Source organism: Mesoplodon densirostris, chromosome 3, assembly GCF_025265405.1.
Source record: "Mesoplodon densirostris isolate mMesDen1 chromosome 3, mMesDen1 primary haplotype, whole genome shotgun sequence".
Lineage (NCBI taxonomy): Eukaryota > Metazoa > Chordata > Mammalia > Artiodactyla > Ziphiidae > Mesoplodon > Mesoplodon densirostris.
Genome location: NC_082663.1, coordinates 60,974,400 through 61,001,056, shown reverse-complemented (window position 1 = coordinate 61,001,056; position 26,657 = coordinate 60,974,400). Strand labels below are relative to the sequence as shown.

Below are 26,657 nucleotides of genomic sequence, written 5' to 3'. Positions count from 1 at the left end.
TTTGATATTAGCCATTCTGACTGGTATGAGGTGATACCTCATTGTAGTTTTGATTTGCATTTCTCTAATAATTAGTGATGTTGAGCATCTTTTCATATGCCCCTTGGCCATCTGTATGTCTTCCTTGGTGAAATGTCTATTTAGGTCTTCTGCCCAGTTGTTAATTGGATTGTTTGTTTATTTTCATATTGAGCTCCATGAACTGTTTGTATGTTTTGGAGATTAATCCTTTGTTGTTTCATTTGCAAATATTTTCTCCCATTCTGAGGGTTGTCTTTTTGTCTTGTTTATGGTTTCCTTTGCTGTGCAAAACTTTTAAGTTTAATTAAGTCCCATTTGTTTATTTTTATTTTATTTACTCTAGGAGGTGGGTCAAAAAAGATCTTGCTGTGGTTTATGTTAAAGAGTGTTTTTCCTGTGTTTTCCTCTAAGAGTTTTATAGTGTCTGGCCTTACATTTAGGTCTTTAATCCATTTGGAGTTTATTTTTATGTATGGTGCTAGGTAGTGTTCTAATTTCATTCTTTTACATGTAGCTGTCCAGTTTTCCCAGCACCACGTACTGAAGAGGCTATCCTTTCTCCATTGTATGTTCTTGCCTCCCTGGTCATAAATTAGGTGACCATATGTGCATGAGTTTATCTCTGGGCATTCTAACCTGTACCATTGATCTATATTTCTGTTTTTGTGCCAGTACCATACTGTCTTGATTACTATAGCTTTGTTGTATAGTTTGATGTAGGGGAGCCTGATTCCTCCAGCTCCATTTTTCTTTCTCAAGATTGCTTTGGCTATTTGGGGTCTTTTGTGTTTCCATACGAATTGTAAAATTTTTTGTTCTAATTCTGTGAAGAATGCCATTGGTAGTTTGATAGGGATTGCATTGAATCTGTAGATTGCTTTGGGTAATATAGTCATTTTCACAGTATTGATTCTTCCAATCCAAGAACATGGTATATTTCTCTATCTGTTTATGTCATCTTTGATTTCTTTAATCAGTGTTTTATAGTTTTCTGAGTACAAGTCTTTCACCACCTTAGGCAGGTTTATTCCTAGTTATTTTAGTCTTTTTGGGGGGATGGTAAATGGGATTCTTTCCTTAATTTCTCTTTCTGATTTTTCATTGTTGGTGTATAGGAATGCCAGGAATTTCTGTGCATTAATTTTGTATCCTGCAACCTTACCAAATTCATTGATTAGTTCTAGGAGTTTTCTGGTGGCATCTTTAGGATTATCTATGTATAGTATCATGTCATCTGCAAACAGTGGCAATTTTACTTCTTCTTTTCCAATTTGTATTCCTTTTTTTTCTTTTGCTTCTCTGATTGCCATGGTAGGACTTCCAAAACTATGTTGAATAAGAGTGGTGAGAGTGGGACATCCTTGTCTTATTCCTGATCTTAGAGGAAATGCTTTCAGTTTTTCACCACTGAGTATGATGCTTGGCGTGGGTTTGTCATATATGGCCTTTATTATGTTGAGGTAGGTTCCCTCTATGCCCATTTTCTGGAGAGTTTTTATCCTAAATGGGTGTTGAATTTTGTCAAAAGCTTTTTCTGCATCTACTGAGATGATCATATGGTTTTTATTCCTTAATTTGTTAATATGGTGTATCACATTGATTGATTTGCATATATTGAAGAATCCTTGCATCCCTGGATAAATCCCACTTGATCATGGTATATGATCCTTTTAATGTGTTGTTGGATTCTGTTTGCTAGTATTTTGTTCAGGATTTGTGCATCTGTGTTCATCAGTGATATTGGTCTATAATTTTCTTTTTTTGTGATATCTTTTTCTGGTTTTGGTAACAATGTGATGGTGACTTCGTAGAATGGATTTGGGAGTGTTTCTCCCTCTGCAAATTTTGGGGAAGAGTTTGAGAGGGATCAGTCTTAGCTCTTCTCTAAATGTTTGATAGAATTCACCTGTGAAGCCATCTGGTCCTGGGCTTTTGTTTGTTGGAAGATTTTTAATTATGGTTTAAATTTCATTACTTGTGATAGGTCTGTTTATATTTTCTGATTCCTCCTGGCTTAGTCTTGGAAAATTGTACTTTTCCACGAATTTGTCCATTTCTTTTTTTTTTTTTTTTTTTTTTTTTTTGCGGTATGCGGGCCTCTCACTGTTGTGGCCTCCCTCGTTGCGGAGCACAGGCTCCGGACGCGCAGGCTCCGGACGCGCAGGCTCAGCGGCCATGGCTCACGGGCCCAGCCGCTCCGCGGCATATGGGATCCTCCCAGACCGGGGCACGAACCCGTATCCCCTGCATCGGCAGGCGGACTCTCAACCACTTGCGCCACCAGGGAGGCCCGAATTTGTCCATTTCTTCGTGTTTGTCTATTTTATTGACATATACTTGTTTGTAGTAGTCTCTTATAATCCTCTGTGTTTCTGTGGTGTCAGTTGTGATTTCTTCTTTTTTAATTTCTAATTTTATTGATTTATGTCCTCTCCCTTTTTTTCTTGATGAGTCTGGCTAAGGACTCAGTTTTGTTTATCTTCTCAAAGAACCAGCTTTTAGTTTTATTGATCTTTGCTATTGTTTTCTTCGTTTCTATTTCATTTATTTCTGCTCTGATTTTTATGATTTCTTTCCTTCTACTGTGAGTTTTCTTTGTTCTTCTTTCTCTAGTTATTTTAAGTGTAGGGTTAGATTGTTTATTTGAGATTGTTCTTGTTTCTTGAGGTGAAATTGAATTGCTATAAACTTCCCTCTTAGAACTGATTTTGCTGCATCCCATAGTTTTTGGATCATCGTGTTTTCATTGTCATTTGTTTCTAGGTATTTTTAAAATTTCTTCTTTGATTTCTTCAGTTATCTCTTGTTTATGCAGTAGCACACTGTTTAGCTTCCATGTATTTGTGTTTTTTGCAGTTTTTTTTTCCCTGTAATTGATTTCCAGTCTCATAGCATTGTGGTCAGAAAAGATGCTTGATATGATTTCAGTTTTCTTACATTTTCTGAGGCTTGATTTGTGACCCAAGGTGTGTTCTGTTCTGGAGATTGTTCTGTGTGCACTTGAGAAGAAAGTATATTCTGCCACTTTTGGGTGGAATGTTCTATAAATATCAATTAAATCTATCTGGTCTATTGTGTCATTTAAAGCTTGTGCTTCCTTATTTATTTTCTGTTTGGATGATCTGTCCATTGGTGTAAGTGATGTGTTAAAGTCCCCCACTATGATTGTGTTACTATCGATTTCTCCTTTCATGGTTGTTAGCATTTGCCTCACGTATTGAGGTGCTTCTATGTTGGGTGCATAAACATTTATAATTGTTATATCTTCTTCTTGGATTGATCCCTTGATCATTATGTAGTGTCCTTCCTTGTCTCTTGTAATAGCCTTTATTTTAAAGTCTATTTTATTGGATACGAGTATTGCTACTCCATCTTTCTTTTGATTTCCATTTTCATGGAATATCTTTTTCCATCCTCTCACTTTCAGTCTGTATGTGTCCCTAGGTCTGAAATGGGTCTCTTGTAGACAGCATATATATGGGGCTTGTTTTTGTATCCATTCAGCAAGTTTGTGTCTTTTGGTTGGGGCATTTAATCTATTTACATTCAAGGTTGTTACTGATATATATGTTCCTGTTAGCATTTTCTTAATTGTTTTGGGTTTGTTTTTGTGTGTCTTTTTCTTCTCTTGTGTTTCCTGCCTAGAGAAGTTTCTTTAGCATTTGTTGTAAAGCTGGTTTGGTCGTGCTGAATTCTCTTAGCTTTTGCTTGTCTGAAAAGTTCTTGATTTCTCCCTTGAATCTGAATGAGATCCTTGCTGGGTAGAGTAATTTTGGTTGTAGGTTTTTGTCTTTCATCACTGTATGTATATCCTGCCATTCTCTTCTGGCCTGTGGAGTTTCTGCTGAAAAATCAGCTGTGTTATTTTTTGTATTCCCCTTGCTGCTTTTAATACTTTTTCTTTGAATTTAATTTTTGTTAGTTTGATTAATATGTGTCCTGGTGTGTTTTTCCTAGGGTTTATCCTGTATGGGACTCTCTGTGCTCCCTGGACTTGGGTGACTATTTCCTTTTCCATATTAGGGAAGTTTTCGACTATAATCTCTTTAAATGTTTTCTCAGCCCCTTTCTTTTCCTCTTCTTCTTCTGTGACCCCTATAATTCGAATATTGGTATGTTTAGTGTTATCCCAGACACAAGTATCTGCGTGTACCTTAAATGGACATTTTCAGTGCTTGTTTTAAAGAATACATATTGCTAGTCAACCAGGCTTACTCTCACATGCACCTAAGAATTCTGACCAATTCTCTTTTCTTTAAAGACAATCTCTGAGATTGTCTTCAATTCTTTTCATTCTTGTTTTCTTTATTCTGCTCCTTGGCAGTTATTTCCACCATTTTGTCTTCCAGCTCACTTATTCGTTTTTCTGCCTCCGTTATTCTGTTACTGATGCCTTCTAGTATATTTTTCATTTCAGTTATTGTGTTGTTCATCTCTGTTTGTTTGTTCTTTAGTTCTTCTAGTTCTTTGTTAAACATTTTTTGTGTTTTCTCAATCTGTACCTCCATTCTATTTCTGAGATTCTATATCATCTTTACTATCATTACCCTGAATTCTTTTTCAGGTAGGTTGCCTAATTCCTCTTCATTTTTTTGGTCTTGTAGTTTTTTACCTTGCTCCTTCACTCACATGTGACATTTTTTTTTGCAGTCTTTTTTTTTTTCTTTTTTTTTGTGAGTGGGATTGTGTTCCTGTCTTACTGGTTGTTTGGCCTGAGGCTTCCAACACCAGAGTTTGTAAGCTGTTGGGTGGAGCTGGGTCTTTGTGCTGAGATGAGTACCTCCGTGAGACCTCACTTGGATGAATATTCCCTGTGGTCTGAAGTTCTCTGTTAGTCCAGTGGTTCCAACTCGAAGCTCCCACCCTAGGACCTTTGGCCCGACCCCCAGCTTGTGAACCAAGATCCCGCAAGGCACGTGGGATGGCCAAAAAAAAAAAAGGAGAGAGAGAACAATAGCAAAGTAAAAAATAAAATTAGACTAGGAAACTAACAGATACATTGGAAAGGATATAAAAATAAAAATACAGATGAATCAACAACCACAAGGTACAATAGTACCACAATAGTAAAAAAGAGGGGGAGGGAAAAGAGAAAACAAAAAAAGAAAAAAAAAACTTGGAAAAGGCCTTGGCTGTGGAGGGCGGGGCCTAAGCAAGGGTGAGGTTTGGGTGGTGGGCGGGGCCTATGCTCAGGACCCACAGGGCTGGAAAAGGCCCTGGGGGCTGTGGGGGTGTGTGCCTTAGGCTCAAGGAACAGAAGGGAACCAGGCGAGCCCCCCACCCCTGGTCTCAGAGGGCAGGCGACTTCACCTGGGAGCCCAGCAGACTTCCTGGGCTCAAGTCGGCAGGGCAAACACCCTCCTCTCTTCTCCTGCTCCTCCTGCTCCTCCTGCTCCTCCTGTCTTGGAGGACCCCTTCCCCCTGCCTCTCCTGTTCTACCCTCAGTCTCTTTCCTGTGACCCCAGGACCAATGCAGACATGGGGAGGGGGTGGCCTTGAAGGGCAGGGGACCAGCCTGGTATCTCAGCAGACTCCCCAGGCCCTAGTGGGTGGGACAGACACCCTCTTATGAATGGTAATATTTTTAAATTGCTAAGCTGTTATCTCATTCCTTCTGGAATGTACAAAAATTACATAATTAGCTATCGTCTGGGATTTTAAAAGTCTAGATTACTGAAATATTAGCTGTTACAATTTTAACTTTTATTCTGAAGCTGAGCAAAGTCTTTTGCTATTTTAGGTTTATTTTGGGGAGGACTATCAGCTTTTAAAAATTACCCTATTTTTTCATATTATAAATAAAATAGATGTACATTATAGGAAGATTATAGAAAATACAAATAAGCCTATCTTTTTAATTTAACAATATGTGGTACCCATTTATCTCCTATGAGCAATATGTAAGTACTGTATAATTTTATATTTGTTAATTTCCACTTTGGTCAAGACAGGTTTTATTTCAAGGGAGAGAGCAGGGTGGAGAAAGGAGGGTCCTTGTGCTAGGTTTATGTGTTTATTAGTTTTTAAAAAAATTGCTTAATTGATGTGATTTAGGTTTTCTTTTAAAAATGTTTATTGGTCATTTGCATTTCTTCTTTAATGACTTGTACACGTCCCTTCACGTTTTTACTATTAGAATTTGGGTGTTTTCCCCCTATTGATTTAGAAGATGGGCAGGATTGACTTCATTTCTCAATTATTTTCTTCTTTTTATAGTTTTAAAAAAATCTTTTTAATTGTTCATTTTGTCATATAAAAGTTTCATACTTTCTTGTAATTAACTCACAGTCTTTTGGTACACTTACCTCTACATTTTTTTTCATGTTTTAAAAAGCATTCTCTTGTCAACCTAAAGAGGTAAACTGAGATATGCTCAAATTTCCAGAAATTGAGTTTATTTCAGAACAGCAGAGGAATTACAATTCGGGGAATGCATGCAGTACCAAGTTACAGGCAGTTTTGTTGAGGATTTGGGGCAGGTTGTATTTATGGGCAAGGAGTACAGACAAGGAGAGTCCAGCCAGAGTCCAAGCAGTAAGTTCATTGGCTTGAGGATGGGGAGAGATACTTGGTAGATGGTCTTTGGTCAGGAGATAAGACTCAGTCTTCTGATTATCTGGCATTTATGGGAAGTCTTTCTCTCCATTCTTAAATTCCATTCTTCAGAGGGTGCATGCATAAAATTCTCTATTTCAATCTTTTGGCCACACTGTGAAGCATGTGGGATCTTAATTCCCCGACCAGGGATTGAACCTGTGCCCCTTGCATTGGTAGCAATGTGTCTTAACCACCGGACTGACAGGGAAGTCCCATCTGGTTCCATTTTAGATCGAAATCCTTTCACACTGTACTTCAAATAATCTTCTGTATCTTCTGTTCTTTTTTTTTAATGGTCTCTCCTAAGTATATTAATACATCTGAATTTTTAAAAATTATGGTGTAGGGCTTCCCTGGTGGTGCAGTGGTTGAGAGTCCGCCTGCCGATGCAGGGGACACGGGTTCGTGCCCTGGTCTGGGAGGATCCCACATGCCGCGGAGTGGCTGGGCCCGTGAGCCATGGCTGCTGAGCCTGCGCCTCCGGAGCCTGTGCTCCGCAATAGGAGAGGCCACAGCAGTGAGTGCCACCGCAAAAAAAAAAAAAAAGAAAAGAAAAGAAAAGAAAGAAAGAAAAAGAAAAATTATGGTGTAATGGAGGAATCTATATGTTATTCCAGTGGCATTTGTTGAATAAGCCATCTTTTTTCCAGCCATTTGAAATGCATCTCCCTCTTTCTCTTTTAATGAAGAAAATAGTTAAGGGCACTTCAGTTCTTTTTTCACCGTCTTCCTGTTGATGAAAAATTAACAAAGAAATGGAAAATATATTCTAGTCTTATTGAGAATTACAACCTAGGAACAGCATCTCAGAAAGCTCTGAGAACTGTTCCGTTAGAAGTGTTTTTGAGACAGGATGTACATCATATCAAATGATGTAATACTGACAGTTTACATAGTTCAGTTCTGCAGGTACAAAGTAGTAGGTAACCTGACTCTTCACAAGATCAAGAAGGAAGGTTATCTTTTAAGGAGTTGTCTTGATGCTAGAAGAATGTTGCAGTTTAGGATTGGGCAGGTATTTTTGCCGATGGGGAAAATTTGGTCATGATGCATAATGCAGATGTACAGTACACTGTAGAGGGGAAAGAGGGGGCCAAAAGGCAGAGAAAATTTTTATGTTTAAATTTTTCTTGTCTTGCCATAAAATATGAATTTTATTTCACAATTTCCTCTTTCTGATCATTAACCTTTTGATGGAAAGCGTTAGGTGATCAAATATTTGGTCCCTTGGTGCCAGGGTGGTTGCTCGCCTGCCATTGGTCCATCTTTTCCCTCAATGCTGGGTCCTAATAGCCTGGTTCTCTTTTTTGGGGGAATGGGGGGTGGGGTGGGGAATTATACTAGCAGAATGTTCAGCATGGACTGAGAGCCAATTCTAGGCTGTCCAATAAGACAATTCCCCTCACATGTGCATTATTTTATAGAGCACTGTAGACATGATCCAAAGTTTTAAGTTGTTTAGACATCATTATTTTACTACAAATAGGTGATACACAGCATGAAAGGCAAGAAGCTATTACCTTGTAAGTTTCACAAACTGTAGTTTAAGTTGCCAGTAGAACCAACAACATCATTAACAAAGATTTAAGCCAAGATCCTCCTGAACCAAACCCTTTTCCTAGTATTTCCCCTAAACTGGGAAGAGGATTTTTCATAGTGGAAATTTGACTCTTTGTATGTCATAAGATGAGTTAACAAATATCGTGGCCAAATGGTCATACCATTGGAAACCTGATAGAAACCAGTGTGCTCACATTACAGATTGACATCACAAATTGACAGGAGCTACCCATCATTGACCTTGAGCCCCAGGGAAACGAATAGCATATCTTCCTAACCAACCTGGGGGAAGCAGAGGTCATAAACTTGTTCCATAAATCCATTGGGTCCTCTTAGGAGCTACCCAGTATTCACCATCTAATGAAAAGGATTGTTTATGACCAGGTTCAGAACAGGGATCATTAATTGGCCAGGTAAGACTTGAAGCTCCTCGATGGGCAAAGCCCAGGCCTTCTACCCCTCAGGTACCTGAGGCCGGGGGTCTACCCTAGTCCTCCCCCAACCCCTTGGCTCTTAGAACAGCCTCACTGGCCCCAGGGCAACATACCAGGCTGGCACTGCCCTCTCCACCACCCCCCAGCTGCCCTCCGCTGTCTTCCCTTCTGCACAGCCTTCTGTGCTGTCCACCCCTCCCTCTGGCAGGTAGCAGGGCAATAGGTGGGGAGGAGCTGCGGACTGTGAGGACCAAGGTGGGGCTCAGGCCCTGTCCTCCTCCCCAGGAGGGGCTCCGTATGCATTCCTTGGTGCTCTCTGAGTGCATCTGATGTCCTGCCCATTTGGAGCAGATGCCTGTGTGCATGTGTTTGCATGCCTGTCCAATGTATATTGTATCTTAACTTCCATTTTAAAAATTGTTCTGTACAGAGAGATGCAGCAGGGGTTGGGAGGGCAGAGTGGACAGAGGGAAGCCACCCCGCTCCCAGCACTGGGTGTCTGGGGTGGGAGCAAGAAGGCTACAAAGGGTCTGGCCTGGCCCAGGCCCCACCTTGGACTCAGCACGAAAGGGCTTTCAATGAATTAAGTTAAAACTTTTTTACAAAAACACAAAAATCAAAGCTCCAAATGTATTAGAAATAAAATATGAACTTGCAAAAAAAATTAATTGGCCAGGTAATAGCATCTCACTTAGTGATATTGGCAGTGATACTAGCTTGCATGGTGTTAGAGTTTCTTTCTTTAAAATAAAATTTCTAAGGGCTGTCCAGTTAGAGCCTTGGAGAGGAGAAATCTACCAAGGCAATCTGGGAGTACTGGACATAGGTAATTGGCCACAAACCCAGTAATTAGATTGATTTTTGAAACTTGCAGATGATGGAGCTCAAGCAAAAGTGTGAGGAGAAAAAAAAGTGTGAGCATTGTCAAAGTAATCAGTATACAGACCTAGTCCAGCATCTTGGATCAGCTGTCTTCTTCAGATGTCTTCTCTTGCTGGTCTGGTAGTGCTGTTCTTAGTCAAAGTCAAGTGTCAGAAACAGGAGTTGCAGTTTATTCAGGAGAGGGGGCCTGATATGCAGTTTATTCAGGAGAGGAGGACTCTTCCAATATGGCTATAAAGAGTCCTTTATCTGATACCTGTTCCAGTATGAATAATCTCCTGGTTGCAGGTCATGGCACATCTGATCTTCATCCAAAGTTAGATTACTGTGATAAGCTTCAGAAACAAACTTGGAGTGTCCTTTTAATAACTAAACTTTATAATAATATAACAACAAGGAAACTATCTGGGAAATGAGTCTTAGGCAGTAGTAAATAAAGACCTCATTTAATAAAACTAGAATTTAATATCCACTGAAACATAATCTGTTTCTCTCTAAAATTACCCTAATTTCTACCAAATGTAGCCACATTAAGACTAATTGGTTTGCAAAATGTCTGGTTAATTGACAACCTAGGCTTTTTAAATGGTCTGTGCTGGAACTTTTCACAAGGAATCTCAGATTGAACTTTAAAAACAAAAATTCTCAGGGCCAGGAAAGCCACACTAAAGGCATGTCATAGATTCCACCTGTGACAGCTATAGATTTGGGTGCTAGGTTTGGGTGAATTTCTCTCTTCTCAAAGTCTCCTGAATACCTTGAGATTCCTGTACCTGTTAGGAGGTGACCTTCCTTATTACCTGAGAAAGTTGCTAGGAACCTAAGAGTTTACAGATTCTGAAGGGATCAGGTAGAGAGAAAAGATAAATGTTTCAATTCTACATACAGAGTTGTGATTTAAAGATTTCTTTATATCTGGAAAACAGATTAAAAACAAATAATATTTCAGACAAAAAACAAAAATTATATAACCATACTCGTAATTTCAGTCAGTCTTATGTGACTAATCCTTGATCTTAATCTTCAGTTAATGGTTTTATGAAGCCATCAGGTTTTCCATCAGAAGTCTTTAATTTCTTACCCAGTTCAGGATATGATCTGAAAGTTATCAGAAACCTATACTTGTCCAAAAGTCCTTTCTGTGAATCTTCTTCAAGATGAAGCATTTTTGCAAAAACTTCAGAGTAAAATAATAACTGTCCATAAATGATAAAAGATTCAAAAAGTCAAGGTTAAAGACCTGATTACAATGCCAATTGACAAATAAACTTCCTTACTGTTGTGACATACAACAATTTAAGGTAATTACTAGAACTATGACTGATAACATTTTACCAGGACATACCAGATTTTTAGGAGTTCTATATAATTTCTAGAATTTCTATATTAATAATATTTACCCATATGATATAACCTGAGAAGTTTTATCACCACTCAAATTTGACAATGCTTCCCATGTAATTTAACATACCAAATAAGACTAATTAGTTTAATATTCCTCTCTCTGAGATGGAGAGAAAACAAATATTTTGAGGCATACCAGGGACCCTTTGGAAAACCTCAGAATTAACTAGAGATCCAGTGAACTTCATTCAGAATTTGATCTTTGGGACATTTGTCAAAAATATCAAAAAGTTTCAAAATACCTAGTTAAATAGGATTATAGGTCACTGTGAAACAATACCCATTCATTTAAGCAAAGTGACAATAAAAGATCTCAAAGGTAATAAATCACTTAAAGGCAAAGAAAGTCACACAATCTCTTACCAAAAGCAGCTCAATATTTTCAGAAAACTTTGTGCTCTTAGAGAGAAAACTAAATTCAGGTTTTATACACTTTACCTTTAAAAATCATTTTCTTGGGCTTCCCTGGTGGCGCACTGGTTGGGAGTCCGCCTGCCGATGCAGGGGACGCGGGTTCGTGCCCCAGTCCGGGAGGAGCCCATGGCCGCTGGGCCTGCGCCTCTGGAGCCTGTGCTCCGCGATGGGAGAGGCCGCGGCAGTGGGAGGCCTGCGTACCACCAAAAAAAAAAAAATCATTTTCTTAACTAAACTCAATCTTAGCCAATCCTGACCACATACAAAACTCTTTTCTCAGTGTTGCTTTTCCTTGACCCTTTTACAACTTTCTGTATCCATATTATTTTGTCCCTTATTTTCTTTTCCATTCAGAAACAACCAGCTCTAAGACAAAACTACCCTTTTTTTCCTTTAACAAAATGCATTTCCATTCCTTATATCCTCTTTTAGTGAAAACATACTTCCCATTTTCCTTGGATACTGAAATGTTTCCCTTATTATTTTAGTAGCTTTAGTTACACATATTATAATTCTTAACCTTAAAACATAGTTTCTAGCAAAAACTAAATAAGCAATTATGAACTGCCTTTTCCGTTAGTATTCTTCAGATTGGCAAGCTTATAAATACTATTTATGGTTCTAGAAAACATTCTCTTTCTTACAAAAAGTCTTAATGTGACATCAAACATATTAATAGTCCTAACTAACCTTAGTTTCTTTGAAAAAGGAAACCTATGCTCAGTACTTAATGTCCCAGTATCTTAGCTGGAAATGACCTGGGTATTTGATGGATTCCCATTATTTAAGTTAATTTAGCACAACTCTAAAGTTTCAAGTTACCAAAATCTGGAAAGAGTATTTTAGATAGACATCCCCAAGACACAGTTATTCCTAAAGAGTTAAAAGTTTCATCATATTGTTATTTTTTCTTGCTGAACAACTTTCTAACAAGAATAATAAGGTTTTATTTGACTTCTAGTATACCTAGGTACAATAAAAGTATTATACTTAATGTTAATGACTTTAAAGACATGTCTGTATTAATTAAACCAACAAGCTTAAGCTAAGTTTAATACCAGATATTAATTCAGTACTGAATATTTCCTAGATCACATAAGCCTGAAGTTCATTCTGGCCAGATTCTTTTGTATTTCTGAATATTTATATAAGTGCTTAATTTCCTTTAAGCCAGTTAAACAGAGTTCTTTCACAAATTAATTTTTGCAGTACCACACATCTACAACACACCTGTGTAGATACAAAGAAACACACAAACAGACACAGAGACCTCATAGTGCCCATTCCAAAATTTCAGCCAGGAATCAGGTGTAACAATATAAAACCCTCAGTTATAAAAGAGGTTGAATTCAAATTGAGTTTCTGGCAGATGGAACAAATCTAGATCACCTATCTAGATTGCTAAAACCTTTTTACTAGTCTTTATGAGAAGACACTTAAGATTTCTATTCGTCATTAACAAGTCAAGTACCAAGTTATCTACCCTCCCTCAAGGCCAGAAAACAAAATTTTTTTCTCTGTTTACAAGCCTCTTAAGATAAATAAGGGGACATTTGGGGAGTGGTAAAAAGATTGGTGGGCTTTGGATTATTTCTGGAGCCATACCTCTGGTCCTATAAAGACTAGATTTGTAAAATAAGGATAGTTTTTTTGTTTATTCTTGTTTTTTTCTCAAAGAATTGGGTGGCCACCTCAGTGATTTCAAAGGACTGACATACCCCTTCACCTATGTTGGAATGTCTTACTTTCCCTCATTTAGCTTAGGGAAGAAGCAGCACCACCCCGCTCCAAAAAAAATTACTATCAGGTTCCAATTACCAGCTATGGTCAGTTTAGTCAAACCATTGGCTTCCCACCTCCCAACTTGATAATTAATTAATTTATTATTTTAATTTTAATTAGTTAGTTAGTTAGTTAGTTGGTTGCACTGGGTCTTAGTTGTGGCAGGCGGGCTTCTTAGTTGTGGCAGGTGGGCTCCTTAGTTGCAGCTCGAGGGCTCCTTAGTTGCAGCTTGAGGGCTTCTTAGTTGCGGCTCACCGGCTCCTTTAGTTGTGGCATGCAAACTCTTAGTTGCAGCATGCATGTGGGATCTAGTTCCCTGACTGGGGATTGAACCTGGGCCCCCTGCATTGGGAGTGTGGAGTCTTAACCATGGTGCCACCAGGGAAGTCCTGGTAATCTGTTTATAAACACTTTTAAGGATTCTCCCTGGGTTTAAGAAATTATTTAACTGTGGCCCTCAGTTTGGCCTTTGATCTGAAGAGGCTTGCCTACAAGCCTCATGTAGTCCCATTCCTAAAGGTAACCATTTAATAGGGTCTTCTGGGTAGAAAGGCAATTCAGACAGATTATTAGTAGATGGGAACAGTAGTTAAAGTTTTAGGTACCTTTTATATCATTAATCTTTTATTAGCTTTCTACAAGAAATCTTTCAATGTAGCTATTTTGAAATTTTGAAGCCTTTTGGGGCTTCTGTATACCAGTTAAAATAGGTACAATATTTAAGATGAGAGCTCTCTAAAATTTTAACAATTTAGTAGACTTTCCCATTCAAAGGATCTAAGAAGCTAGCCTGACAAATATTTTCCCCTGCTAGTATAATTTTAGAAAAGAGAAAAACTCTTACTGCTGTTGAAAAAAATCAGTTTGGGAGTGCCAGAAGAACCTATCTCACCATTTCAGGGCCCAACATCCTTTAGTTCTGATTAAGAACTTGCAAGCATACATAAACCCAGCTGGTATTCCCATAGGTGACTGTCCATCTGGGAGGTGTTTGGCCTTTGAGGCACAATTTCCCATTATTTTGTAGCCTAATTCAGATATGGGATATGAGATATGATCTGTACAACTTTCTGAGGACAGTGTGGTAGATCAAATATGTACTGCTTCTGAATCTAGCCCCAAGGAGTTAACCTTGGGTTGGTTTGACTCTTGTACATGGCTCAGTTTCTCCCTGTGACAGTCTAAAACCACCATGGGTGCTGAGAGCACTAGGTTATCAGCCTCTGTTGTGCCTAATCGGATGAGCAGTATTTACCTAGTGGTTGTAGTGGATCTCTCTTATTCTTCAGAGCTGAATAATTCAGTCTCTCATTTCACTAGCAAAAGCTTTGTTCAGAACATACATCAACTCATTTTTTTCAGTGTAAGCCAAATTTAACAAAAACCCAGCCACCTATGATTCCCTGGGCCCCTTGTCCCGATCCCCGAAGTCCTGCCCAAGAACTGCACCAGTGCCCCTTAAGACTCCAAGCCTTAAGTGAAACAGCTCAAATAAAATTTCAGGGTCGTTACTCAAACAATGAGATCCAGATATTAGGAGAGCTCACCAGAACACCTGAGGAGTACTGAGAAGCTGGTGGGGCTCAATGGACCCATGCTTGGTACTGAGCACCAGTTCCGGGTAGACTCCAGGTGTTCACTAGTGGGTATCTCTGATATCCTGCCAGCTAAACCATGCATGTCAACAAAAATTAATCAGTCAATCTGAGAAAGAAATGGAAATTTTATTTGAGCCAAATTGAGGAGAACTGTTCTGCCCATTAATTAGAAGTCAAAGCATAGTAATATAAGTTTTTTGAGACAGAGGACGGTACATCAAATGACGTAATATTGACAGTTTACACAATCCAGTTTTACAGTGACAAGGTTGTAAGTCATGTGACCCCTTCCTTACAAGATCAAGAAAGAAGGTTATCTTTTAAGGAGTTGTCTTGTTGATGCTAGGAAAATGTTGCACCTTAGATTGGGCTGGTATTCTTGGGGAAGATTTGGTCAGGATGCATAATACAGATATACAGTACAGAGTAGAGGGGAAAGAGGAGGCCAAAGGGCAGAGAAAATTTTTTTACATTTAAATTTTTCTTGTCTTGCCATAAAGTATGAATTTTATTTCAAATCCCTGTAGTATCAAGTTATGTAATTCTTAAGTAAACTAGGGCCTGTTTTTACACTTTTTTCCCCTTGGAGTTTTAAACCATCTATATTTACTTGTGTTCATACTACATTTGCATGGATTTTAGACACTAATTCAAAATATGACTTTGTTTTGGTCCTTATCAAATGTTCATGATGTTCTAGTTATTGAACAAAGTTTAAATGTTTCTGTCATCTGTGGCCTCAGAAATTATAATCTTAAATCCATGCCTTAAGATTTTACTAATGTGAGACACTGCTAGACATGGGTAATATTGCAAGGAACAAGGTAGACAAGGGTCCTGCCTGAGGGCCTTAGCTGCGTACATAATGGGAACACGGAGTAGTTAACAGGCAATTAGAATAATGTATGTTATGGAACACTTTAACACGGTGAACACAGATATTGAGTCAGGGATGGCTTCCAGATGCCACAACGTCTGAGCTAAAACCTTAAGAATGAGTCAGCTGAGTATTTGTTAACCAGGTGAATAGCCTGTAAAGTGTTTGCTTATAGGGGCTGAGAAGAAAGAAGACATTTGGAGACCAGAAGAAAAAGAGCATTTTGCCGCATGGCAATGCAAAGCACTTATCTGTGGAGGGTAGAGCCAATCAAAAGTGGGGAGTGGCAAGACTGGCTAGAACCAGTATCCTCAGGCAATGGGTTTAAGTCATTCTTACTTCCTGCAGTGAGGAGAGTGGACTGAAGTTGACTGTTGTGACTGAGGGCTTGGAGACTTTTTCAGTATTACAGGAGAGAATTGCCTACATGGACAAATCAGATATTTGGAAGGTAGAATTGAAGGGTGTGGTGAATGAGGGGAAAAGGAGGGATTCAAGAACAGGCCCAGGTTTCTGCCTTAGATAGATTGGTATGGAGATGAGGGAAGAACAGGTTTTAGACATGGTGCATCTGAGTTGAAGCATTCACTTGAACACTCCATCTTATATATTATTAGATGTAAAGATCTAACACTTAGGGCTTCCCTGGTGGTGCAGTGGTTGAGAATCTGCCTGCTAATGCAGGGGACACGGGTTCGAGCCTTGGTCTGGGAAGATCCCACATGCCACGGAGCAGCTGGGCCTGTGAGCCACAACTACTGAGCCTGCGCGTCTGGAGCCTGTGCTCTGCAACAAGAGGCCGCCATAGTGAGAGGCCTGCGCACCGCGATGAAGAGTGGCACCCGCTTGCCACAACTAGAGAAAGCCCTCGCACAGAAACAAAGATGCAACACAGCAAAAATAAATAAATTAAATTAATAAACTCCTACCCCCCCCCAAAAAAAAAAAAAAAAAAAGATCTAACACTTAGGAGAGAGGTGGACAGGCTATGAATTTGGGAATCATCAGAAGATGACTGAAGTCACAGAAATGAGTAAGAATGCTGTGGGGAGAGCAGGTGTGGAACCCTGAGGAGCACTCACGTTTAAGGGGTAGACAGAGGCGGAGCCTGCCCTGGAACCCAAAGAACAGTGCTTACTTAGAGAGGAGCTGGGAAATTAAGACTCCCAGGGGAAAGATGGCTCCAAAGAGAGTCATTAACATAAGAAATGCTGCTAATAATTACGGCAAGTAGATAAAGACTATGAAGTGTCCCATAGATTCAGCAATAAATAGCTCTTTTCTTTGGTAAGCGTGATGAGATAAAAGTGTTTAAGTTTTTTAATAAAGGAAAATTTATTCCAATTACTTTAGTTCTCCGTCACATTTTTAACGCTGTAGTTCCCAGTTGGTAAACTCCTGAGACTCTGATGTAATTGAATAGATTGAATGAGTATTACAATTTTTTAAAGTGTAGATGTGGTTATGATCAATAGAATTTTTAAATCATTAGAAAATACGTTTGAGTTCAGAATAGATTTGGGGTATTTTATATTTTTCTCATATCAACAGAGACCAAAGTGATACTGCTGTCATTTAAGTGTCTGAAATGTTTTGGCTTTATAAAGGGAGTCCTGCAGGACTCTTTCATGATCCAGCTGGTCGTTAGACGGTTATGTCAGGGAGGAATAAATTTTCCTCTGCCCTTCTATGTTCTTCTGGCTCATCTAAGAATTAAATTGACATGAGGCAGATTAACAGAAAATCAAAGTTTAATAATATGTATATGTGGGAGAGATCCAGGAAAACTGAGTAACTCAATAAAATGACTGAAACCCTCACCTTAAATACCATCTTCAGCTAAAGACAAAAGAAGATGTGGGAGCAGTGGTTTGGAACTTAAAAGAGCTGTAAGACAATTCACAGAAGATGAGAATGCAAATGTTTGGTTAACAGATGTTTGCTGGGCCATGCAGAAACAGTGGGACACAGAGTAGGCTCTGGTCTCTAGACCCTGCTGAGTTTCCCCTATAACACCTAGCCAGTATTCTTTGCAGATATCTCTACTGATAGCTCTATTCCAGGAACAGAACCTCTATCTAAAATTTTTTTAGGCAGTGAGAGGGGAAGGTCAGAGTTTCTTCCTGAGTCTTTTGGGCCTTAATTGTTTTTAGCTCAAAATAATCCACGTGCCAAAGAGACATTTTGGGGTGGTACGTTTTGCTCCTCTGCAGTTATATTCACGTAATGGTAATTCATCAAGATGTGCACTGTTCTGTATGTGTGTTGTAGTTAAATTAAAATTTGGGGGGTTGTGGTTTGAAGTGACTTTTGAGGGATCCCTATAACTCTACAAGAACTACTACATTGAATCAAGATTTCTGATATGCCTGGGCGAAATGACAGGAGCATTACAGCATAGTTCCTCCCTCTCTTCTTGTGTGGCCCCAGGTTGTGGCAGCGCAGGGATGATGTTGCTTCATACTTTTTAATGGAGTAGTGACAACTTGGGATTTATTCCAGACAGACCCACAGTTGTTCACGTGTCTTATTTTGTATATTTAAAAATTGGGGGAACTTAAACCCAAGCCTGCCTTTTCAGCCTTCAGTTTGATCTCAGGTGGCCTCGACTTGCAGAGGCTTGAAGCAGGGTTTCGGTTCCCGGCCAGAGATTGAGGTCGGGTTACGGTGGTGAGAGCACCAAATCCTAGCCACTAGACCAGTGGTCAGTGACAAGGCCCTGGCCCTTCAGCTTTGCAGAAAAGAATTCCCACAAAGACGGAAAGTAGTGAAACAAGTAGTGTTTATTAGGAGGAAGAAAAGAGTACAGTACGTGTGGATAGATACACAGGCAGACTCGGAGAGTCACGCCCTCGTGGTAGTTTGAATCACTTATATGGGGTGTTTCTTCCCGGTTTCCTTTGGCCAATCATTTTGATTTGCCTGGTTCAGAGTCCGTATTTGGTATATCTCAGGGTCCTCCCACGTGTGCACGCACATCTCTTAGCCGAGATGGATTCTACTGAAGAGGCCTACGGGTAGTTAGCATCACTTACTATGGGGTGGCGCCCCCTCCCTTTTTTGACCTCCAAGGAGCCTTTCTGTGCATGTGTAGTTGGGGAGGTCTCCTGACTTCAAGAATGAGAAATATGTGTTCTCTTATCTTCTATCTGGGCAGGGCCCAGCCTCCTCCTCCTATTTTCATCATAGAGTATCCACAGAGAACAACTCCAGCTGTTTGCCCCAGGGGCCCATCTGTCTCCTGCCTCAAGTTTAATAGTAATATGAAGCTGCTTTAGAGAGGGATATTTCCCCCTCTGCCCCTCTTGAGTTCCTGTGGCTGGACTAATAATAAAATTGACACAAGATAGATTAACAGGAGAAAAACAAATTTTAATTCATGTGTGTGTGGGTCCTACAGAAATGGGACCAAAGCAGTGGCCAAAGCAGGCAGCTTTTATACTCTTTCAACAAAGAAACTACAAAGTTGTGAGGGCAAAGAAACTTAGGTTTGGGGTGCCCAATTAGTGAAGAATCTAAACAGAGTTTGGACTTGGAGTAGTAAATTTAAAATGTAACAAGATTTGTTTATATAGGTTTCCCGCTTCTCAGACGAGATTCCCTATCTTTGGCAATGATGGTGTCCTACCTCCAGATGCAGGGAATACACATTTCACATGAGATTTGTTTCCTGCTTTCAGGGAGATGGGAGTGTCAGAGTGTCCCTCTTGCACTGGCCATTTCTTAAGTAACCTTAATTCAAAATAATCAATATGCCACTGAGACACATTTTGGGGTAGCCTACTCTGGGCCCCAACAAAGCTATTGTTCCACTTATAGTCCACTTAAATTTGTTTTATCACAGCAAGATACACACATAGCTTGCTTGTTTCCATTTTGCTGTTATTCTTTATATTTTTATCTTCTGATACAGCTGAGGTTCTACTTGCATTAGAACTACTTGGAGGACTTATTAAACACGCGTATTCCTGGCTCCACCCAAGACCTACTGAAAAGTAATTTCTGTGAATGGGGGGCCTGGGAATTTTCATTTTAACAGGTTCCCCAGGCAGTTCCCCAAGTGATTGAGAACCACTGCTCTACCATTCTAAGCAGGCTTTCAAGCATCAGTTCACCTTTTTTTTCTCTCTGATATTATTGTCTTTGCTTAGGAAGGTTCCCCTCAGAAGCCCTATCTGTACTTCTCATTGGCTGTAGATCTACAACTTTGTACTTAAAACCTTCCTGCAATTTTATATAGTTTCTGTGGCAAGTCCTCAAGTCACAGGTACTCAACTCTGCCACTGTACCATGAAAACAGATATAAACAATACATGAATGAACATGATTATATTCCAATAAAGCTTTATTTTAAATTCATATAATTCCCACATGTCATGAATTTTTTTTCCTTTTTCCTTTTTTTTTTTTGGCCATGCCACTCAGCTTGTGGGATCTTAGTTCCCTGACCAGGGATTGAACCCGGGCCCTCAGCAGTGAAAGCACAGAGTCCTAACCACTGGACCGCCAGGGAATTCCCCATGAAATGTTGTTATTGTTTCCCCGCCATTTAAAAATGAAATTCTGAGCTTAAAGGCCATTCTGAAAGTAGGCAGTAGACTAGAATTGACCCACGGGCCATAGTTCACCAACCCCTGCTCTAGATTATTGCCCTAACACAGTGTCGGTCAATATACAGTAAGTATTTGAGTACTGAGTGAGTGAATTAATTGTAACACTCTGTGCACTGATTTTGCACAGAGCATATATTGTTCATCTTTGTGATAATATTACCTAGTGTACTAACTGGTTCAGAAATGTTTGTCAGCTCACTTTTCAACTTTCTCCTAGAGTTAATGCCAGGGTTATCAGTGTTTTCTATTTTCTTGAATCAACAGCTTTTTTTTTTTTCCTGTGTGTCTGAATAGGAAGGCCCAAACAGTTTGATTAATGAGGAAGAGTTCTTTGATGCTGTTGAAGCTGCTCTTGACAGACAAGATAAAATAGAAGAACAGGTATGTATATTATTAAAAATTATTAAAAATCCTTGATGTATGTTATTCATATAAATAGAATTTGAAATCATGATCCTAATAACCTAAAAATGAACTCTCGTCTACAGTGAGTCACAAATGTAGAAGAATCTTTATAAGTCACTTTATTGACCAATTTCCAAGCAATAGAAAGAAGACTAATGATTGTTTAAAGCAAGCATGCATAATTAACATGAAATTAAATGGAAATATTCTGCCTGTTCCCCTTGAAGTATCCAACCTTATTATCATTCTATTAATACAAAGTATATATTTGCTCTGAGTAAAACAGTCTCTTTGAATTTCTCTTCACTACCAAGTGCCATATGAATTCAAAAGGAAGATGACTAAGAATTTATTTTTCTTCTATGTTAGTACCATTCAGTTTTTTTTTTTTTTTTGTGGTACGCGGGCCTCTCACTGCTGTGGCCCCTCCCGTTGCGGAGCACAGGCTCCGGATGCGCAGGCTCAGCGGCCATGGCTCACGGGCCCAGCAGCTCCGCAGCATGTGGGATCTTCCCAGACCGGGGCATGAACCCGTGTCCCCTGCATCGGCAGGCGGACTCTCAACCACTGCGCCACCAGGGAAGCCCCCATTCAGTTTTTATTATTAACTCATTTATTGCCTTCACTACCTTCACCTTAATTACTTCCTCACTTTTAACTTTGCTCAGTGTTTTTTCATCATTAAATTCACAGCAGTTATACCCAGCTCCTTCTGTGGAAATTGAAGGAAGGCATTTCTAAAATCCTTTAACTCTAGTTTCAAGATTAATTTGATCCTTTACCTTTAATTCTGCAACAATGCAGTTACCATATATTACCACTAGATGGTACTTAAAGATGAATTTTAGTTATTCTTCTCAAGACTTTAAGCATCTTGCAAATAAATCATATGTGTATCAGTTTTATACTACAAATTAACTTGCATACAAGAATTGGCTTGTTTATTCCCTCTGATTGCTAAGGCAGTCATGGCTATTATGCCCATTTACTGATCTATCTATCCGAGGGTAAGTCATCTGCAATAGTGGCTGTTTGCTTTTCATGTTTATTTTTCCCTGTTTTTTATCATTGATGAAAAGTTTGTCACATTAATTTATAAAAGCTTATTGCTCATTTTTATACCCAAAAGATGCTACACAGCACTCAATAGAACTTTCAGTTCCTAAATAAGTTCTAATTTTGGATGCCAAAAATATCTGAAATAGCATCATTGTATTTGGCTTTTTAGGGTGTTTTGGGTGGGTTTTTTTTCCCTTCACTGTTTTCGCTTTTGTTTTAATCTAAGATGTGTTATTTTGTGAAGAATAGCAAACTGTGAGGTCAAGACAAGTTAGTCTTAGTTTTGCCAGTAACTGTGTAGCTCTAAATGTATCACTTAAATTCTCTGGGCCTTGATTTTCTAATCTGTGAAACAAGGAGTTGGACAAGATGATTCAGATCATCCCTTCTGGCTCTAAAATGCTCCTCCACTGAGTATCAATATGGTGGTTGAGTTGGAGTTGAAGAGAATCAATAAAAACTTCAGTATGCTTTAGAAAAAAGAAATATTCACAGGGAGATCAACTCATTTAATATCAGTCTATTCCTGACACTCTAGTAGATAAAAACAAGTCATTAAACAGACCATGATTTTCTTTGCCTAAGATCCAGGCACGTTGATATGACAAAGATAATCACACACACAATACAGCATAGTTTCTGGTACAGTATATTTAGTAAATATTTATTGAATAAGTGAGAAGAAACTAGGCAAGCTGAGAAGGAGGCAAGAGGTTAAGTGGCAGCTTAACAAGAGTGAGGTGATGGGATGAAGGCAGAATACCTTCATGGAAAGGAGACAAAGATATACATGATATGTTCTTTTGAACATAACTGAAGCAAACAATGATTATTGGTTCAAATGATACAGCCCTCCAGGGCCCTGATGATGTAGAATGATTAGAATAATTTGGCCAGAGTTTGGATAAGATAATTATTTTGGTAGCAGTGTTAAGGTTGATTCATGGTAAATGGTGCCATGCTGGTATTGGAAATTCTGACTGGGAGCAAAAATAAAAGAATTAATCCTTGGTCTAAGGTAGTATCTATGGAATCCAGAAGAAGAAAATTGGGATACATGAAGTGTCAAGATTTGGCAAGGCTTATATCTTTAGAGTAACTTCATAATTCAAATATTTATAAGCACTAAAGTGTTCAGTAATTAAATGTCTGTTATCCATTCTTAAGCTGCAAAATACACTTCAAAACCTTCCCATTTAACATTATATGTTTTCTTAGTCACAGAGTGAAAAGGTCAGGTTACATTGGCCTACATCAATGCCATCTGGAGATGCCTTTTCTTCTGTGGGGACTCATAGATTTGTCCAAAAGGTAAGCTAATATCACAGTTTACTAAAAGTATATGCTATATTTTTCTTCACTGTTGACGAAACTATCCTGTTATATAAAGTCTTTTTCCTTTTCTTGAATTTAAGTAATGAGATTTTTTGGTATTACATGTTTTCTTCCATATACATCCTCCAGAACTGTTAGAAATCTTCTGAACATAATGTTCTTTCTTTTTTATTTAAGGGGGAAAGAAGGGTGGGGGAATAGGGAGTGGCTTGTCCAAAACAGTTAACCAGAAGCATAGCCAGTGATATTAGATCTCTTTTTGCTTTGGGGTTAAGTGGTATTATTTTGTATTATTGGAAGCACTGCATTCGATTTTGGAGCATAACACATAATAGGTGCATGAAGTCAGCACTTGCTGCTGAGCTTGTTTCATATAGTGCTTTGTTCTCTCTTTCTTTATCTTGTGTTTGGAAGTTGGTACTGAATGCTCTGTTGTGCCTTTGTTCTGATTACTTGGTTTTTTCTTTGTCTGTCTCTGGTAGCCCTATAGTCGCTCTTCCTCCATGTCTTCCATTGATCTAGTCAGTGCCTCTGACGATGTTCACAGATTCAGCTCCCAGGTACTGTATGAATGTATAGAGTGGACTTGAGTCTTTCTGTGCTAAATTTCAGCCTGCTTTCCCAGTTCCTAGAAATCTTTTGGTTAGGCCACTTGTTTTGGTTTTGAATTTTAAATAGTAGCATCAAGCATTAAAGAAAGCCTTCCTTATCTGCTAAATAGTTCCTCTGTCAGGCTTGCATGTGCCCTTTGTATCCTCTATTGTGAATAGCTTGGAATTTCGCCATACAGGAGATACTCCTGAAAGATTTCAAATTGAATTGAAACGAGTAGAAGGTACCTGGTTTTTAACTATCCTGTGATATCTGTTTCTTCAGACAGGATTCAGCAACTTTTGTGGACATGGTCTATAGGATATGTTATAGCATTAAAGCAGGTTTCAAGCCTTACTTCTAACCTAATTTAAAATATCTCATAATATTTTCAACAGGGAAATAATTTTTTAAATAAAATTTGTCTCATTACCATTATACTAAGCTTCATTGAACAGGTTGCATTTTGCTTTGGCAAATTATCCCTGGAAATGAGTATTCCAGTCCATATGATAAATCTATGGAAATTGATTTTAAATTACTTAGTATCAGCACGGGTTAGGAATTTAGGACAGGAAGCTGGATGCTTGCAGTCTCTGCCCTCATAATAAAATCAAAGTATCAATGGAGGAATATTTTTTTAGCATCAGCATTAGGTTAAAAAAGTTTTTTATAATCTTCACATACTTGCCATTCAACTTTGTATTTTTATGGTGTTTGCATTTTATTGGGTTGCAATATGTCATAGTATGTTAAGAACCTGAGCTCTATAGTCAAAATGATCAAGTTTAAATCCGGTTTCCTGCATGACGTTTCACAACTTTTCTAACTCCTCTGTGTTTTGCTTCTGTCATCTAGCTAGGAGTGTGATAGAGCTAGAACCTAGCATGTAGTAAGTGCTCAGTAAGTGAGCTTTTATCATTATAATATTATTTCTTTGAGCTAATCAAAATTATCTACATTATTTTTTCTCTATCAGAGTGTTCCAATAAAAAAAAATTTTAGTCAGTTTAAAACAGGCATACAAATAAAATTTACATTAGTTTTCAACTGTGTAATAAAGAAGAAAATTAAGTTTAAGACTTAAATTTTTTTCTGACTTTTGTAGCTTTTTTTTTTCCTTGAACATTTTTGAGAAAGAGATGCATCAGGTCCTCATCAGAAAGTACCCTTAGCCAGATTTATTACAGTATTTCTTACCTATTGCTCATTCATTTATGTATGCTTTTAAAATCGTGACTTATACTCACAATAAATCATTGACCAAACTAGATTATACTGGGAGACTTTGGTTTATTCTTAATTAAGCTCCATGTTGCATTAAAATAATAAATTAACAGACTAACTAAAAGACATCAGTACTGGTCACCATTTTCCCTTAAAATATAGAAATATACAGGCTATAAATTTTTAAAAATGTAATGAGAGCAAGAAAAGAATTTGAGCTGCTGATAGGTGCCTAAGAATTAGGGCTTCAGAACCCAGACCTGGGCCTTAGCTATAGAGATATATAAAACAGCTGAAAGCCTTTGAATACAGGTGAAATATCACTGAGAAGGAGGTGTCCACATTTTTATAAGACTGTCAAATTATAGCTTCTTTACCTAATTTTTTGTGTAACTTTTGTGTATAAGTTGAGAAAAATCTTTCTAGTATTTTTTTCTAATGTATGATGCTCGTTATTGATCCGATTCTGTTTTTAAACTTTTGATTATTCTACTGTTTTATATTCCAGAAGAGGAAATGAAGGAAAACAACATTGAGGTCTTCAAGTATTTATTTTCCTTGCTAAAGTATTTGTTGTCATTAGCAGACTTGGACTCTGGCAGTTAACTATTGATTAATTTGGCTTTGCTATCTACTTATAAGTCTTGGCTCATGACTGTTTTGTTCTTGTTGAAATAATGGTCATAGTCCTGCTTGAGTAAGATACTTAAATGTAGAACTGAGAGATGCCCTGAAAATAACTTCAAATAATATATGTGACTCTACTAGGAAATTAGTAGCAACACGTGAATCTGTATCTGTCTGATGGACAGATGTTGGAAATGAAGTAGCTCTCAATGAAAGTGTATAGAAAGTAGGAAGGACTTAGATCTATAAATGGATCTTCTTGGCCACATTTATTTCTATAACAGTTACCACCTAAAGATGTCACCTCAGAAATCAAAGGGAAATAAAAAGCATCCTTAGTTGGGGGAAAGAAAAAAAGAAAATCAAAGGGTGGGTAGTACATCTGTGGGTTAATATATGATGAGCATCACCATTGCAAAAACAATTCTGCGTAAAGCTTTTTCCCACTTTTGTGCATAGTAACATCATTGTTGTGGTAATTATTTATTTTACCCCTCCCTTTTTTATTGTATCAATATAAGTAATAGAATGCTAATTTAGCAGAACTAGAAAGTAGAGTAAATAAAATGAAATTACTAGATCACTATTAATATTCTTATGCATATCCTTTTTCCACATATGTAAATTAAATAAAATCAGTCACATACTTATAATTACACACACCTTAGTAATTGTTTTTTTCTACCAAAGTAGGTAATTCTATATATACTGTTTTGTAACTAGCTGTTTTGTTTTTTTAAAGCACACATATAATTAGGCCCGTGTTCCCATCAGTAAATATAGGTCTAGATCTCCTTGTCTATTGTATGGATATGCATACTAGATTTACCTTCTCACCTAATATTGAACATTTAGTTTATTTCCAGTTAGTCTATTATTTAATAAATAGTGCTACATGGGCATCCTTGTATATACAGCATCCTTGTATGTACATCTTTGTACACTTATCCAATTATTTCCTTAGAATATATTTCTAGAAGTAGAATTTTTAGGACAAAGGCCATGCACACACCCAAGCTTTTTATTCTTATTGCCAGCTGTTTGTTAGAAAAGTTGAACCAGCTACACTCCCAGGTCAGTTTTCTTTTGCTATACTGACACTGAATATTATTATTCAGTTAATATTTGCCAATCTGATAGAATAAAAGTGTAATTTTTCTTCTTGGCTAATTGCATTTTTCAGTGAATTGGCTATTCATGTCCTTGACCATTTTTCTTTTGGGTTAACAGT

General features: G+C 38.2%; 1 protein-coding gene across 3 annotated transcripts in view; it reads left to right on the top strand.

The window, feature by feature from the left end:
• Nucleotides 1-26,657, top strand: part of CERT1 (ceramide transporter 1) — a 135,364-nt gene that overhangs the window by 81,603 nt on the left and 27,104 nt on the right. For 2 of the 3 annotated variants that reach the window (XM_060093059.1, XM_060093058.1), the window contains 3 exons: nt 20,477-20,563; nt 22,865-22,957; nt 23,464-23,541. In XM_060093059.1, coding sequence (XP_059949042.1) covers nt 20,477-20,563; nt 22,865-22,957; nt 23,464-23,541 — 258 coding nt within the window. The remainder of the gene's footprint in view (nt 1-20,476; nt 20,564-22,864; nt 22,958-23,463; nt 23,542-26,657) is intronic. The other variant, XM_060093057.1, reaches the window with a different exon arrangement.